The sequence below is a fragment of the Chroicocephalus ridibundus genome, chromosome 8, assembly GCF_963924245.1.
Source record: "Chroicocephalus ridibundus chromosome 8, bChrRid1.1, whole genome shotgun sequence".
Classification (NCBI taxonomy): Eukaryota; Metazoa; Chordata; class Aves; order Charadriiformes; family Laridae; genus Chroicocephalus; species Chroicocephalus ridibundus.
Window position 1 is genome coordinate 50,389,436 of NC_086291.1, and position 13,261 is coordinate 50,402,696.

At 54.2% G+C, this 13,261-nt stretch overlaps 1 protein-coding gene across 6 annotated transcripts in view; it reads right to left on the reverse strand.

The window, feature by feature from the left end:
- Nucleotides 1–568: 568 nt before the first annotated feature.
- Nucleotides 569–13,261, reverse strand: part of GRID2IP (Grid2 interacting protein) — a 45,263-nt gene continuing 32,570 nt past the window's right edge. For 3 of the 6 annotated variants that reach the window (XM_063343222.1, XM_063343223.1, XM_063343220.1), the window contains 11 exons: nt 12,732–13,057; nt 12,075–12,488; nt 10,787–10,874; nt 9,677–9,754; nt 8,719–8,915; nt 8,031–8,186; nt 5,932–6,018; nt 5,273–5,402; nt 3,774–3,892; nt 3,142–3,306; nt 569–2,728 (listed from right to left, as the gene is read on the reverse strand). In XM_063343222.1, the coding sequence (XP_063199292.1) occupies nt 2,657–2,728; nt 3,142–3,306; nt 3,774–3,892; nt 5,273–5,402; nt 5,932–6,018; nt 8,031–8,186; nt 8,719–8,915; nt 9,677–9,754; nt 10,787–10,874; nt 12,075–12,488; nt 12,732–13,057 (1,832 nt within the window). In that variant the 3' untranslated portion in view covers nt 569–2,656. Of the gene's footprint in view, nt 2,729–3,141; nt 3,307–3,773; nt 3,893–5,272; nt 5,403–5,931; nt 6,019–8,030; nt 8,187–8,718; nt 8,916–9,676; nt 9,767–10,786; nt 10,875–12,074; nt 12,489–12,731; nt 13,058–13,261 lie in introns of all 6 variants that reach the window. The other 3 variants (XM_063343221.1, XM_063343218.1, XM_063343217.1) reach the window with 1 other exon arrangement.

The window sequence follows — 13,261 nt, forward strand, 5'->3', positions numbered from 1 at the left end:
GTGCAGCGAGGGACTTCTCCCCGTAACATTTTCATTAATTCCGTTCAGAGCTGTTTTACAGTTGCCGGTGCCGTGGCCTCCAGGGAGGACCCAGTGGTTGAGCAGGCTGCTGTAAACAAGCTAAACTACAACCAGGAAATCTGATACGAAGCCGTTCCCTATCTATCTGCTGTTAGTGTAAAGGGAGATAAATTGCTCCGGGGATATAAACTCAACCTCAGCCAAGAATTCCTTTTCAGAGGGAAACAATTAACTGGCTCATACACTCACTAAATGTTTTCTTCTGAAGGTTGCAGAAAAAATCCATACTATTTTAAGAATTTACTGCTCATATTCATCACACTAGCCTGAATGCCGGTACGAAAGCAGGTCTTTTCACAATTATGCAGTTATTTTCCCCGTGCCAGCCCAAACCCAGCAAAGTCAGACCTTGCATCTCCCTCCCGTAGGTGTAAGGGGCCAATATTAAGAAGTGCAGTCACAGAAGTGCCAGATGCAGGATTCCTCACACCTTCACCTGCAGCTGTTGTAAGAAGCAATTTTTCAGGGAACACAGAGGTCCATGCAGTCAGGAGGCAGAAGGCAGTAGCTTTATTTTAGGAACAGCACATAGGCATTGGGTAGAGACTGAAATGTGAATATACATAGTCCCATTATCAAATAACATAACCATGTCAGAAGTTCTGGTTCTTTGAAAATATTCACATAAAAATACCAAAGGGACCGGAGTTCTAACTATTTTGGAAAGTTACAACACGTAGCAAAATCTATGTACAGCATTTTCACATTTGTAATGACAGTTTCAAAAGAACCTCCAGTGGTTTAAATATCGAATATGTTTTTAGAAAAAAAAAATTAATAAAATAATCAACTGAATGCACTGTGCAACATCCAAAATGGAAAGAGGAGCTGAGTGAGCATCGCCCTGTCACCGCCGTCAGGGCAGAGGAGAGGCAGAGACAGACGGGGCTGGACCTCTGGGAACACAACGCTAGAAACTACCTGGCACTTAAAGCTGTATAAACTGAGAACACTTGTGAAAATATACTTCACTTTCTACAGCAGGGTTTAAAAAAATACTGAAAACCAAAGATTTGATGGTCATAAGGTCTCCCATGAATAATGCACCAGTTGGTGATCCTGTACTTGAGCAGAGGCTGCAGTAAGAGCTCTTGCTCTGGCAACAGACGGGAGGAAGGTTACCTACGCTACGGCTTGCTGGAGCGATTCCACGGGGCAGGATGTTGGAGCGTGTCGGGTTTGAAAGGCAACGGATGCATTTTGCACAGAGGAATGCCTCACAATATTAACGCACTGTAGGTTTGCTGCTGTAAAGCTCTCGGGGCACTGTGTCGCCCGGAGGGGCATGCACTGACCATGGGATGCTGCTAGCCCTTTCGTCCCGGGGGACGTTTCAGAGGGAATTAAGTCATCTAAATAACAACCAGACATTGTTGAAAGATGGACGTGCGTGCTTCTAGAGTTCCCTGGGTATGTTCAGCGTGAACGACTGGTCAAATCACAGAGTAAAGGGACTCTCGGGATTCCAGCCCTCAGGAGAGAATAAAGGAGGGCAGGGGATGTATTTCTCGCAGGTTCCTGCCGTGCCTCGGAGGCGGCACTCGGGGCTGCAGAGGACTCCCACTCATTTTTAGGCTACGAGGGACCCTGTACTTTCCAAGGAGGCACCAAAATGCTCAGGGGTTTATGTCTCCTGGCAAGTTCAAAGAAGTTGATGTTAAACTCTTGGGAAGATTTTAAGACCTGTCAGTCTCTGCCACACCTTTAAGCAAAGCTGACGGTAAGGAATGACTCTGGGCTTTCCTTACTCTCCAGCGCAGCTGGGTAGAACCAGACTGGACCTGTATTTGGGACCACATGGATGAGCCAGAAGGGTTCTGCAAGGTCATATTGCTTTCCATTGCCACTGGCCGGCAATGGCAGGGGATTAAAGCCTCTGGGCCACCTCCAGCGATCTCCACTCCACTGTTAAGTCTGTTCAGGCGGAGCTCCAGCCCCACGGTGCAGCTCAAGGGCAGAAGGGCTCAGAGAGGGATTTGAGAGGAGCTCAGCAGCGTTGCTGCTCAGGGTCCCAGGGGGGCAGGCACTGGTGGCAGCCCTCATCCCCCCACGCTCCCTTCCCCCCTGACCTGCGCTGGCTCCCCAGGACTCTGTGGCTGGGCTCTAACCCCAGCCCCGAGGCTGGCAGAGGCAAGTGTGATTGCCTGGGGCAAGCTGTATCCTGTGAGGGCTGACTCCTTGCACAGCCGTGCTCAGGCACTGGCCATGGGGATGTGGGGAAGGTCTCCAGCGACTGCTGGTGCCAGTTATACATGTTCTAGAAACAAGGGAGAGTGGGGTTTTACCCAGATGTGTCTGAAATCCTTGACTCAGTCATACCATAGAAATGGAGGATGCCAAGAAAGCTGTTGTCAAGACCAACGCGGTGTTTACCTTCTTGTCCCTGTGCCTCACCCTCACATCCATCCACCATCACCTCTGGTGCCTTTTCAGTGTCCAAACTTCCCCGACCCCTCGGTCCGTGGTTCTGCTTGGTGGTAGCAGGTGACAGCAGCGTATTTACAACCAAACTCAACAGGAGCAAATTGCACTTTGTTGGCAATAAATTGTTGCACCTTGCATTGCTGCAGGCCCCTCACCAGGCAAGGGGGGAGGTCATCCTGGGGCTGCGCTGGCTCTCGCCGACCTGCACATCGCTGAGTGCCCGCTGCAGGGAAAGAGCAAAGAGCAGGAGCTGAGGATCAGGCAAGAGCAGCTGGTGTGGACAGGGAGGATGTTTCAATGGTACTGGCCACTACAGACTTAATTCTCCCCTGGCTTCCTGCTGGACAAGCCCTGACAGTCAGCACATCTGCTTTGAGATGCACCAACCTTCATTAACCAAGAACGTCAGACCATGACGACGTCTGCTTTACTTTCCATGGAACTGGTGCTTGGACCATTAACGCTCACCTCGGCCTCCCGCACCGGCCAGCCAACTTGCACGTTAGAAAAATCACGCTTTGCAGACATTGCTCACAAAAAGCTTGTCTCGTTCCCACATCTCACATGTAAGTAAAGCGCTTTGCTGGCATCTAACAGGAAACCCCTTGCTGGTTGGCTTTGAAAAGCACAGCTCACCTCAAACTTGCTCATGAATTCTGCAAAAATGCCAAAGAACGCTTCAGAAGTCGTCATTTTCGAGTCTTCCCCGAAGAAAGACAACACCTTGCTGAATTCTTCCATGGCCTTGTGCTGCAGGTCGTCCAGGGATCGCATGGCAGGCTGGGCGCTTTCCAGGAAGGACTGAGAAATGGCTTAAGGGAAAACAACTGCACTGTGGGTCTGGTACAGATCATAACCACTTCTGCTTATCAAATGGCTGGGTTTCATCTCAGGTCTAAGAAAGGACCTGCTGCAAATGCAGACTGCGGCCACACGTGAAGGGAGCCCGCTGGCACGCTCAGCTGTCCCTACCAGCGCCTTCTCTGGAAGGAGAGACGGCTCAGAAAGGTTTCTGGCTTTGTGGCGCTGGCTTTCTGCCACGCAGAGACGTACGACCCAGTGGTCACCACAAAAACTGTTTCCCGTGGTGGCTAAGAGTGAGTGGAAGGTGGAGGTTTCCACCATGCTCTCACCAAGTGCTAAGATGGTCCTTTCTTACCAGCCAGACGCAGCCCTGCTGCTTACCAAGGAGGCGTAAAGACAGCTGAATGGTTTTACTCGAGGGCAGTAAGTCCCACTGATGTTTTACCCCTTTTACAGAAGGATACAGTCATCACAATTGCAAATCTGTCCTCTGCAGTAGCTGGCATGTTGTGACAGGCCATCTGTATGTCACTGACGGTGGTGTGCAGGTCCTTTAGGTCAGCCGTTAGTGTTCTCTGATTCACTACATGAGAAGAGAGGAGTCAACAGTGTTAGGAGACTCAGGTCTGGCTTGCTTCCTGCAGCAAAGTGAGGGCAGCGGTGGGTCAGGGTGGTTCAGCCTGTCTCTCTACACGGCTCTGCACAACCTGTCTGCGTTGTCCAGGGTGTGGTGGACAATCAGACCTTCCTGCTGAGCTCCAGTAGGTTGCCAGCAGCCGTTGCTGGGTGCTCAGGCCAAGAGATACCAAGAACTTCAAAAGGAGCCTGGAACATGCCCAGTGCAAGGAGCATGCAGGACTCAACGGCATGAGAGCAGTGATGGATACACAGGGAAGGGGACAGAGGGAGCGTACAGGATGGTGGAACAAGGAGTAATATCCAGGCTGTCCTCCGTGACATCTCATCATAGTACCAGCGTTCAGCAGAGTGATGAGCAGTTCAGACTCTTGCTGTCTTGGGCGGCCAAGCCTTAGCTCTTCTACAGGCAAGGGAAAGGGCAAACTGCAGCATGTCAGGAGGGCTTGGGTTACGTGCTGCAGCTGTGTCGCTCTGTGGCCTGCATGAGAGCAACGCTGGGCAGCCCTGGATGGCACATGGTCTGAAATTGGGTATAAAGTGGCAGGAGTTTGGGCAGCGGGGAGCCTTTGGTGACAGAAGTGGTATTTAACAGTTAGGCCAGATACAAAACCCAGCTAGGAAAGCTACTGGTACAGGCCTTCACCAAGTGGAAATTTACATCTCCAGGCCTGAATTTTCTCCTTTATTTATCCACTGTAGCACGAATTCCCAAGGGAATTACTCACGAACAACAGGGGATGGTGTGCAAGGAGAACGCAGCCCATGCTTTGCATGTAGCCAGCCAGTCGTGACACCACCAACACAAGTGGATGGATGATAACCCCAACATCTATGTGACTTCTTTTTTTTTTTTTATTGCAGCCAAAGAAGCCGTATGATCCTCAGTCAGCATGACTGCGACTGGACTGTGAACTCATAACATGAAGGGTGCTGTACACTCTGTACCACGTGCAATTGCAGGCAGTAATAATGCTGGCACCCATGTTGGGAAGGCTGCACACCAGGGATGAAAGGAGGCAGTGGCTGGGTGGAGCAGACCAGCGCCTAGCACTTCCCTCTGCTTTGTCTCATTCGCACTCACAAGATACCTCTGAATTTGGGAACCACTTTTTCCAAGTCAGCAGGAAGGTTCGGGTGAGGGACAGATGGGACCTCCCCTGTCACTAAGATCATCCCTTCCTAGCCCCATCCTCTCACTCAGGACCATTCCTCACTCGTTTGGGCTGCCGTCCTGCTCCTGCCAACGCTGTGCAGCTCGTGACTGATTCCAGACCCGTACAAAACCAAGGAGACAAGGAGCTTGCAGATGCTTTTGTTCGTTTACCTTTGGCAGCGAGCGGCACTGTAGGAAGATCCTTGGCAAAGCCCAGGAGCTCTGGGAAATGTTGGCTGAGTGATTTGGCAAGAATGTGCAGGAAGGTGGATTTCCCATCAACAGTCTTGGTTGTGTTCAGCTACGGCAAAGCAAAACAAGTAAGAAGATTCCTACGCAGAGGAGAGCGGGTTTTGTCAAGCGCCCAAATACACAGGGGCTCCTCTGTTCTCGCCTCACTCCGCATTCACGTGCGTGGCAATTCCCAGCCACGCTAGGTGGATTAATGTTTAAATAGGACATGTAATGTTTACACAGCACGTTACGCCCAGATTAGTGGCGTTGAGATGCTAAGCAATGCCATCCTCCCGCAGGGCAGGGCTGTCACCCCGTCCCCCACCCCTCAGAAGTCCCACAGCAACCCATGTGGGATAAAAGACCTTCATTCTCTCCCACCCCACAGCCAGAAGGCCTGGGTCTCAGGTGCCAGCACACTGAAGCACCAGACCGTCGTTAGGGCCTCTCTGAATTCAGCCCTGCCCATCGATCCCTGCCCTCCCACCGGTCCCCACTCTGGGAGCTGCTTGTACAAAGACAGGCACGATAAACCGGGCACTTGGAGCTCCTGGCAACGGTGCCTCCTGCACGGGAACAAGCATGCTTCATCATACCTCGGTGAGAAAGTTGATTTTAAAGCCTGTTGTTTTGCTGGTCTTGGGCTGCCCATTGTTCAGATAGTTTCCCATCGCCAGCACAAACTGCAAAGAGAAACCTCAGTAAATAACTGGCCGGTGACCTCCAGCACTTATATTGTCCCATCTTCCATCTCCTTTTGTACCCAGGTTTGGGTCACAGAGACCTACCAAGGACGTGGTAGGAGCAGAGGTAAGAAGCCTCCCTCTATCTATAGGATGGTGGGAAAGCACTGTTTTTTGTATCAGGTCACTTCTGCTAAGGGCCCCGTACACGTGCTTATAGATCATCGTTAATAAAACCTTATCAGTTCATTCAGTGGGTTAGATTAGGTGGATGAATACACGTTAAAGGCAGAGTTTCTGCTGGTTCTGTACACACTGTTCATCCTATCACCCACACAGGGCAGCCACAGCACACTGGGAGGAGGGGAGCTACTAATGTGCCCATCGGCACGGCAACCCCAAGGGGCAGGGCTGTGGGTCCGGAGGGACAGGCTGTTCTTTTCTCCATGCTGCTCCTGTATGAAGCCTTCACTGAACCCTCAACAGCAAAGCCCGTATTTCAGCTACAGGAACCGGTCCTCATCCACCGCCTCTCCTGTGTCTTCAGCAGGGGCTGGAAAACACACCCCGTTTGTCACCTGCAGACCCAAACTTCCAGAGCCCTTATGAGAGCTCACATTTAGATGCTTCCCCATGTGGTTTATGTGGATGCTGCCCAGGAGGCCCCTTCCTTCTGCAGCTGTCCTGAAGGTCCATGCTGCCAGAGAGCTGCAGGGAGCCCAGTAGCACCACTAACACCAGCTTGGCTCCTTTGCCACTTCCAGACTGATGATGCATGTGCCCAAGCTTTGTTAATGTTTAAGAGGGGCTTTTGTCTTGTGTTATAGCCTCAGGCTTTCTTTAGGCGTGCACAATTTTTATTTCTCAGTCGTTTTTCCTTGCAGGGCCAGGGCTAAGTCTGGAGGTCCAGTCTGAGATCTCCTGCCTGCAGGACAAGGACTCTCCTGCTCACTAACCACTCCTCTTTCTGAAGCATTTTGTAGCTGTTACCTGCAGATCTTGAAGGGGATATTTTAAAGGGAAAATAGTGATCCAGCCGAGTCAGCTTTCCCCTCCAGAATGCTCCGACTCCTTGTGCTGCAGCTTTGCAGCCTTGGAGGCAGAGCAGGACCCCAGACTGGGCTCACCCGAGTCCTGACGTCCCTCCTGGGGCCTGGCGAGGAGCGGGGACCTCAGGACTGCCTGGATTTCAGCCTGGGAATCTCTGAATTTCTGTTCACCAGCTGTTAATGTCCAACCAGCCATTGCCCCCACAAGGACTTAACGAGGTGTTGGGGGGTTACTGGCCAGGAACCACTAACGAAGTTCATCTCTTATCTGGAAATGCCTTTTGTCAAATCATGTCCTCATTTATGCCACCTGCTTTTTTTTAAAAGCAAACCCGAATGAATTATCGTTAATTTGGGGCAGCTCATCTCAGTAGGGTCAAAAAGCAGCTGCAGTGGGTTTCATTTTCTCCTGCAAATGCAGTACCCCTCTGCCAGGCACAGCTCGTCCCCGGGACGCCAAAAGCACCTCCCCAGAGGTACAGGCAGCGTGTGGGACCCCTGCCTGCACCACAGCACAGCCGGCACAAGACCACGGCCGTGCACCGGGACCAGCCTGCAGTGCTACACGCATGCAGACACGCACACAGTGACCGCCTGGACAAACCCCACATCTTCCTGCCCCATCGCAGCCAAAGAACAACCTCGGTGGGCTCTGCTCTGTTACTGGGCTGGTTTCTGGCTCCTGCAGCCCTGCCGCTGCTGCGGGTGGGTGCATGGCCATCTGCGACCTTGGCTCCCGCATCCTCCCGAGGCCGGGATCTCCACAAGCCAACACCAGCGGGAGCTGCCAGAGGATGGAGCCTGGCAGAGCTGGACCTGGAGGGACCCAGGGCACAGCCGTGGGGCTGGAGCCGCCTTCCAGCTGCCTGCGAGCTGCCTGCGAGCTGCCCGGCTGCCTGCGGGCGCTCCCGTGGACGCTGGGGGCCCCCGGTGGCTGTTACCAGAAGTAAGGACCATTCTGACCTCCAAGATCTTAGCCAGCTTCTTGCTGCTTTTCAGCTCCAGAGAGGCCTTGCAGATGCACTCGTAGCTAGCTTTGATCTCCTCCGTCTTCTCCTGCAGAGTGGTCTTAAAATGCAGGCTGCGCAGACGGATCTTGTATTCGGGTACTGACAACATCTGAGAGCAAAGGGAGAAAATTACTACCACCGCCATTAGCCATAATCTCTCCTATCTGCTGTTTCTCCTGGCATATTTCCCTGTACTTGAAAACAGTATGCACTTGCTTAGCGCAGGCAACACTGTGCAGCAGCTGCTGTAACTCGCAGAGCACGGCCAGTTTCCTGCCACGGGATGGGGAGGTTTCATGCCAGTATCTCCAAGTGACTTTGTCAACAGAAAGTAACTCAAGAGTTGGGAAAAAACAGTCTTACCGTGGGGTAAACACCATGGTATGCTTTGGCTGTAAACCAGCTGCTATGGGAGCTGCAAGACACCTCAGGCATCAGCCTGAGCATCGCTCAGCAGTGGTCCCTGTGACCAGTGCCACCAGCTCTTCCCATCTCACAGCCTGCACAAGGAGCAGACCAGTGTCCTGCTGACTGCTTCCTCCCTGCTCTGTGTTCTCCCCTCCAGCTCACAGCAGGACATCCCGGGGACACTGCACATGCAAACCTCCTCTCTCCTGGAGCACGTCCCTGCTCACAGGTACCTGCAGCACGAACTGGTCGGGCTCGCTCAGCTTGCCAGGGTTCTCCTTGTAGTTCTGGAAGCGCTGGACTTCCTCCCCATCCGGGGCATACAGCAAGAGCTGCTTGATGTGGGAAGGCTCCAGGCGGTCCGTCTCCATCGTCATGAGGATCTGGCGCAGCTCGATGTGTGAGAGCTTGAGGTGGGCTATCAGGATGGCTGGGGGGAAGAGAGGCACATCACTTGGGAGGGCAGGAGAATGGGGCCTGGGGGGGATGATGGCTATGCCAGGGACAGACTGCCTGGCAGGACAGGGCCAGGAGGGGAATCTCAGTCTCTCCACAGTGTGAGAATGGCATGGACTCCTCCATGTGCCTGTCCTGGGGAGAAGAAGGGCTTCTGCACCCCAAGCGCCTGCAGAGGCTGGTTGGGGACCCAAGGAGTCACTCTGGTTCTGCAGATCCCTCCAGGGTATTGTCATTTGCACGTACATCACCAACGCATCAGGCTGGGCTGCAGTGGGAACCACCCCCAGCACCTCTTCCTCTCCCACGACCCTGTGGCCAGGAGACCGGGGGCTCGCAGGGTCCCACCAAGCCCTCCCACACTCCTTCTTACCAGAAGCACGTCCTGGACAAGCGGCACTGACCCTTCCCAGGCGGGCGGCAGGGCAGCCCCGCACACCCTCGCTGCTCTGCGGGGCCATGCAAGGTCTTCCCCTCTCCCTCCCCAGGCCAATGAGTCACATCCCATCTCCGTCCTTTCCTGTAAAGCCACCTTTTTCCCCCTGCCCGGAGCTGAGCCCAGCAGTAAGGGGCTCTGGGCTGCAGGACCAGCCCAGCCCAGCAGAGCTGTGCTGGGATTGCGCTCATGGGATCGTGCTCATGAAGCCTCCTTCCTTTTACCTTTCCAGTTCTCTACATCCCAGGTCCCATCTCTGGGCCCGTTTTGGGGGTACGTTCACTGTGGTGTTTACTTACATGTGTTGTAGGCCTTTTTGTGGGACAAAATTTCAACCACGTCTTTCTTTTTAAAGTTTTCAGGCATGAGAGTTGGCTCTGGAAGAGAAACTGAAAGATTTAATAATGGGTAAGGACAGGCTCAGCCGGCTCCAGCAGGAAGAAAAATATCCTATAAACAGTGAAACCATGAATGAAAGAGAGGAGAACTGATGCTTTGCACACAGCAATGGCTCCGGGAATCCTTGAATTCTGCGATTCAAAGATCTCCTCAATGGAGGACTCAGTTGGAGCTGAAAAAGGTAAAACGAGAGGTGAAACACACAGAAAATCCCAGACTGCCCAGAAACATCCCAAAAAAGATAGCCCCTGAGAAGAATCCCATTTCATCCCACTTCTACTGCCAGTCCCATCTGTATCTGCCCGCTCTAGCTTAGCTCTGCCCACGCTGCATCAGACCCCATACATAGGTTTGGGGGGAACGAACTTAATATATATGTAAAAAGAAATGTAATGGTCTCTATGGACAGAGAAATGTTTTCACGGCTTTTTCAGGGCTGAGTTCTCAAAGCAACAGAGCCGCAATCCTAATTTTCAGCCGTTGCTGCTCCTGCGGCACAACTGGGTGTCCGTGCATGCCGACAGCCCGGCTGACCGTCCATACTGCACGGACCGTAACGTGCAGAGGCCGTACACAAATCGTTACGTATGGTGGAGGTTTGAGCGTCTGCTGTGTTGCAAACCAGGCCCCTCCTGGCAGTGGGGAGCGGTGCTGGCACCCCGGCATTCCCCGCGGCGTGGGGGTGGCCGGGCAGGCGCCATGGGAGCCGGGAAGCAGCACTGAGCACAACGGGGAGCGAAACCCTCCAGCGGAGATTCACTGCCCCGACCGACTGAAATGCGAAGAGAAAACAGGTAACGGCAGCAAAGAAAATTAAGGGAGATAGTGAAACAATCTCCACCTTAATGATTTGCTGTGCCACCAGCCACAAAATCTTGAGTATGAATGAATTCTGTGCCACAGGTGATGCTAGAACCAGGCGTTGCCTTGCTGCCCACCAAGTCCCAGTTCCTCCCAGTGCCCCAGTCTCTGGTCAGTACCGGCACCTGCTCTGAGGCTCAGGTACTTACTTGTAGGCTTCTGCGTCCCGAAGTGCAGCTCCAGGTCGAGGTATTTGACCATATCACTCAACTTGTCATAATCCGAGTCTTCCCCAAGCTGCAGGAGGAGGAAGAGTCAGGAGCCGTGCTGGCACAGGGCACAGCCCAACACTGCCCGCCTGCGCTGGGCCACCTTCCCTCCACCCCACGCTAAGCTCTGTGGCCCTGGAAGAAACCAGAACAGGTTGGTGGCACTGTCCTGTAACTGGAGACTGAGCCATCGTAAACCCTGTGCAGAAACCAGAGCCTGGTAAACCATTCACCTCCGTGGAGGCAGTTTCTACACGAGTTGCTAACCTACCTGGGGGGATCCATTCTCATTTCAGGAGAAAGGAAGAAACCCAGAGATTCACCCCATCAGCATTTCCTTGCATCCCGCACCTGGCGGCACTGCCCCATGGATTCATTTAGCTTCTGACACAGCTGGAATCCTACAGAGCACTGCTGCTCTTCACTTGCTACTTGGGCCCAGCTGCTTTACTGAAGGACAAAGCGGGAATTCCAGAACCTTCAGGATTTTTTTGCTTCCAAAAGAATCACAGCTGATCAAGGCACGAAGAATATGGCACATCTGAACACATTCATCACCATGAGAGACACAGAGGCTGGAAGTTAAACTCCAGGGAGGCTAGCTTCTCCCTCCAGGGACTCGAATCCACCGGGGACTCGAATCCACCTCCACCTCTGCATCACTTCAAGGCCATGATGCCAAAGGATTATTGCATCTAGTCTCACTCCTTGCCTCTGCTTTTCCCCTCTGGTGTCCTCCCCTACCTTGGCGCTCTCCCTATCACTCTGCTTTCAACCGTCCTCATGGTTTCCCACTGGTAAAACCTCCTACAGCTGCAGAACACATCTGAAGGCAGCTCCCGACTACGTCAGCCCACAGAGAGCAGGAAAGCAAGCATTCCCCAGGACACTGTGGTCAAAACCAGAATTTCAGATGCTTTCCAGAGCTGCTTCTCATCCTGGCTGTTTTGGTCCAAACAATTAAAAGGAAGAAAAGAAATACGAGACTTTCTGTAACATGGCATCTTCAGAGATCATTCCCTTGGCCAAGGTATTGAATGTGTGGCCCACCAAGAGGTTAGAACGTGATGCTCCAGGGAGGGGACAGTCCCCCCAGCACTCTGGGGAGGGAGGAGGGCAGGGCCCATGGATGCTCCCACAAACCTGCACAGCCTTGGCACCAGCAACGGCTCCCCAGACCGCATTTGGACCCTCACCCCCAGCCCCGCTCCGCACTCCTGGGCCATACCTGCCCCCAGATGGTCCCTTCCGAGTTCTCCACCTGCTCCCACCGCAGCCTCTTGACGCTCATGTGGTTGGATTCACTCCTGCGGTGCAGCAGTCCCCGGTGCAGGGGGGGCGCGCAGGGCACCGGGGGGGGCGGCGGCGGGGGTGGCGGTGGTGGGATGGGGTGCAGGTGGCTGACGAGGGATTTGGGGGCAGCGGCCATGCTGGCCTTTGTGGCCTCTGCCTTGGTGGGGATGGTCTGGGGGTCATGGAACTGCAGGGGGGGCGGTGGCGGGGGGGGGCTGAGTGGTGGTGGGGGGATGTGGTCTGAGAGCGTGGAGTAGGTCAGGGAGCTGCCTTCATCACTACTGCTGATGTACTCGCTGCTGCTGACGTCGTTGGTGACGTAGCTGCCCTGGTCATCATGGAAACTCATCTGGGTGAAGGAGAGAGGAGACACTGAAGGTGGCACCTCATCATCCGCCCACCCAGCCCTTGGGGAGGGGGGGTCCTTCCCCAGAGTGGGGCAGCCCTTGCTCCCCTCCACCACCCACAGAGCCCTAGGATATGTCCCCAGAGGCTCCGCACCCTTCCCAGTGTGGTACAGGCTGGATGATGGATGCTCCATGGCCAGGACAGACAAAGACCATGCACCAAGCCACCCCGGCGCCATGCCCACCTCCTCGTAGTCATTCTCAGGGGTGAGGAAATCATCCACAATGGTGACCCGGTGTCCCAACTGCTCACTGAGGGCATCCAGGAATCGGTCAGTGTCGCGGCTGCGCGGGGGCCTGGAGAAGGTGAAGAGCTTCTTCCGTCGTGACAGAGGGCTGAGCGGGTAGTCCCGGTGCTTGGGGGACGGGGCTGGGCTGCTGTCAAGGCTGACGTAGGGGTTGGACTCTGTGCTGGTCGGGGAGGCCACACTGCTGTGCAGGCGGTAGTAGCACTGCTGGGAGGCCAGAGGGTCGCTTGGCCACGAGATCCCCATTCCTGGCTTGCGAGCACCTGCAGGACACAGGACACAGCGCTGCCGAGGGGGTTCTGCACCAGGCGCTCCCCGGAGCCCCCCACCCCTGGGCTGTGACAAGCCCCAGCACCACGCTGAATGTGACGTGAGATAATGGTGCAGCTTGGGGAGAGGAGAGCTGCTCCGGGCCGTGCCCTACGCTGCGCAGCAGGGCGCTGGGGTCCCGTGGGATTTGCCATCCC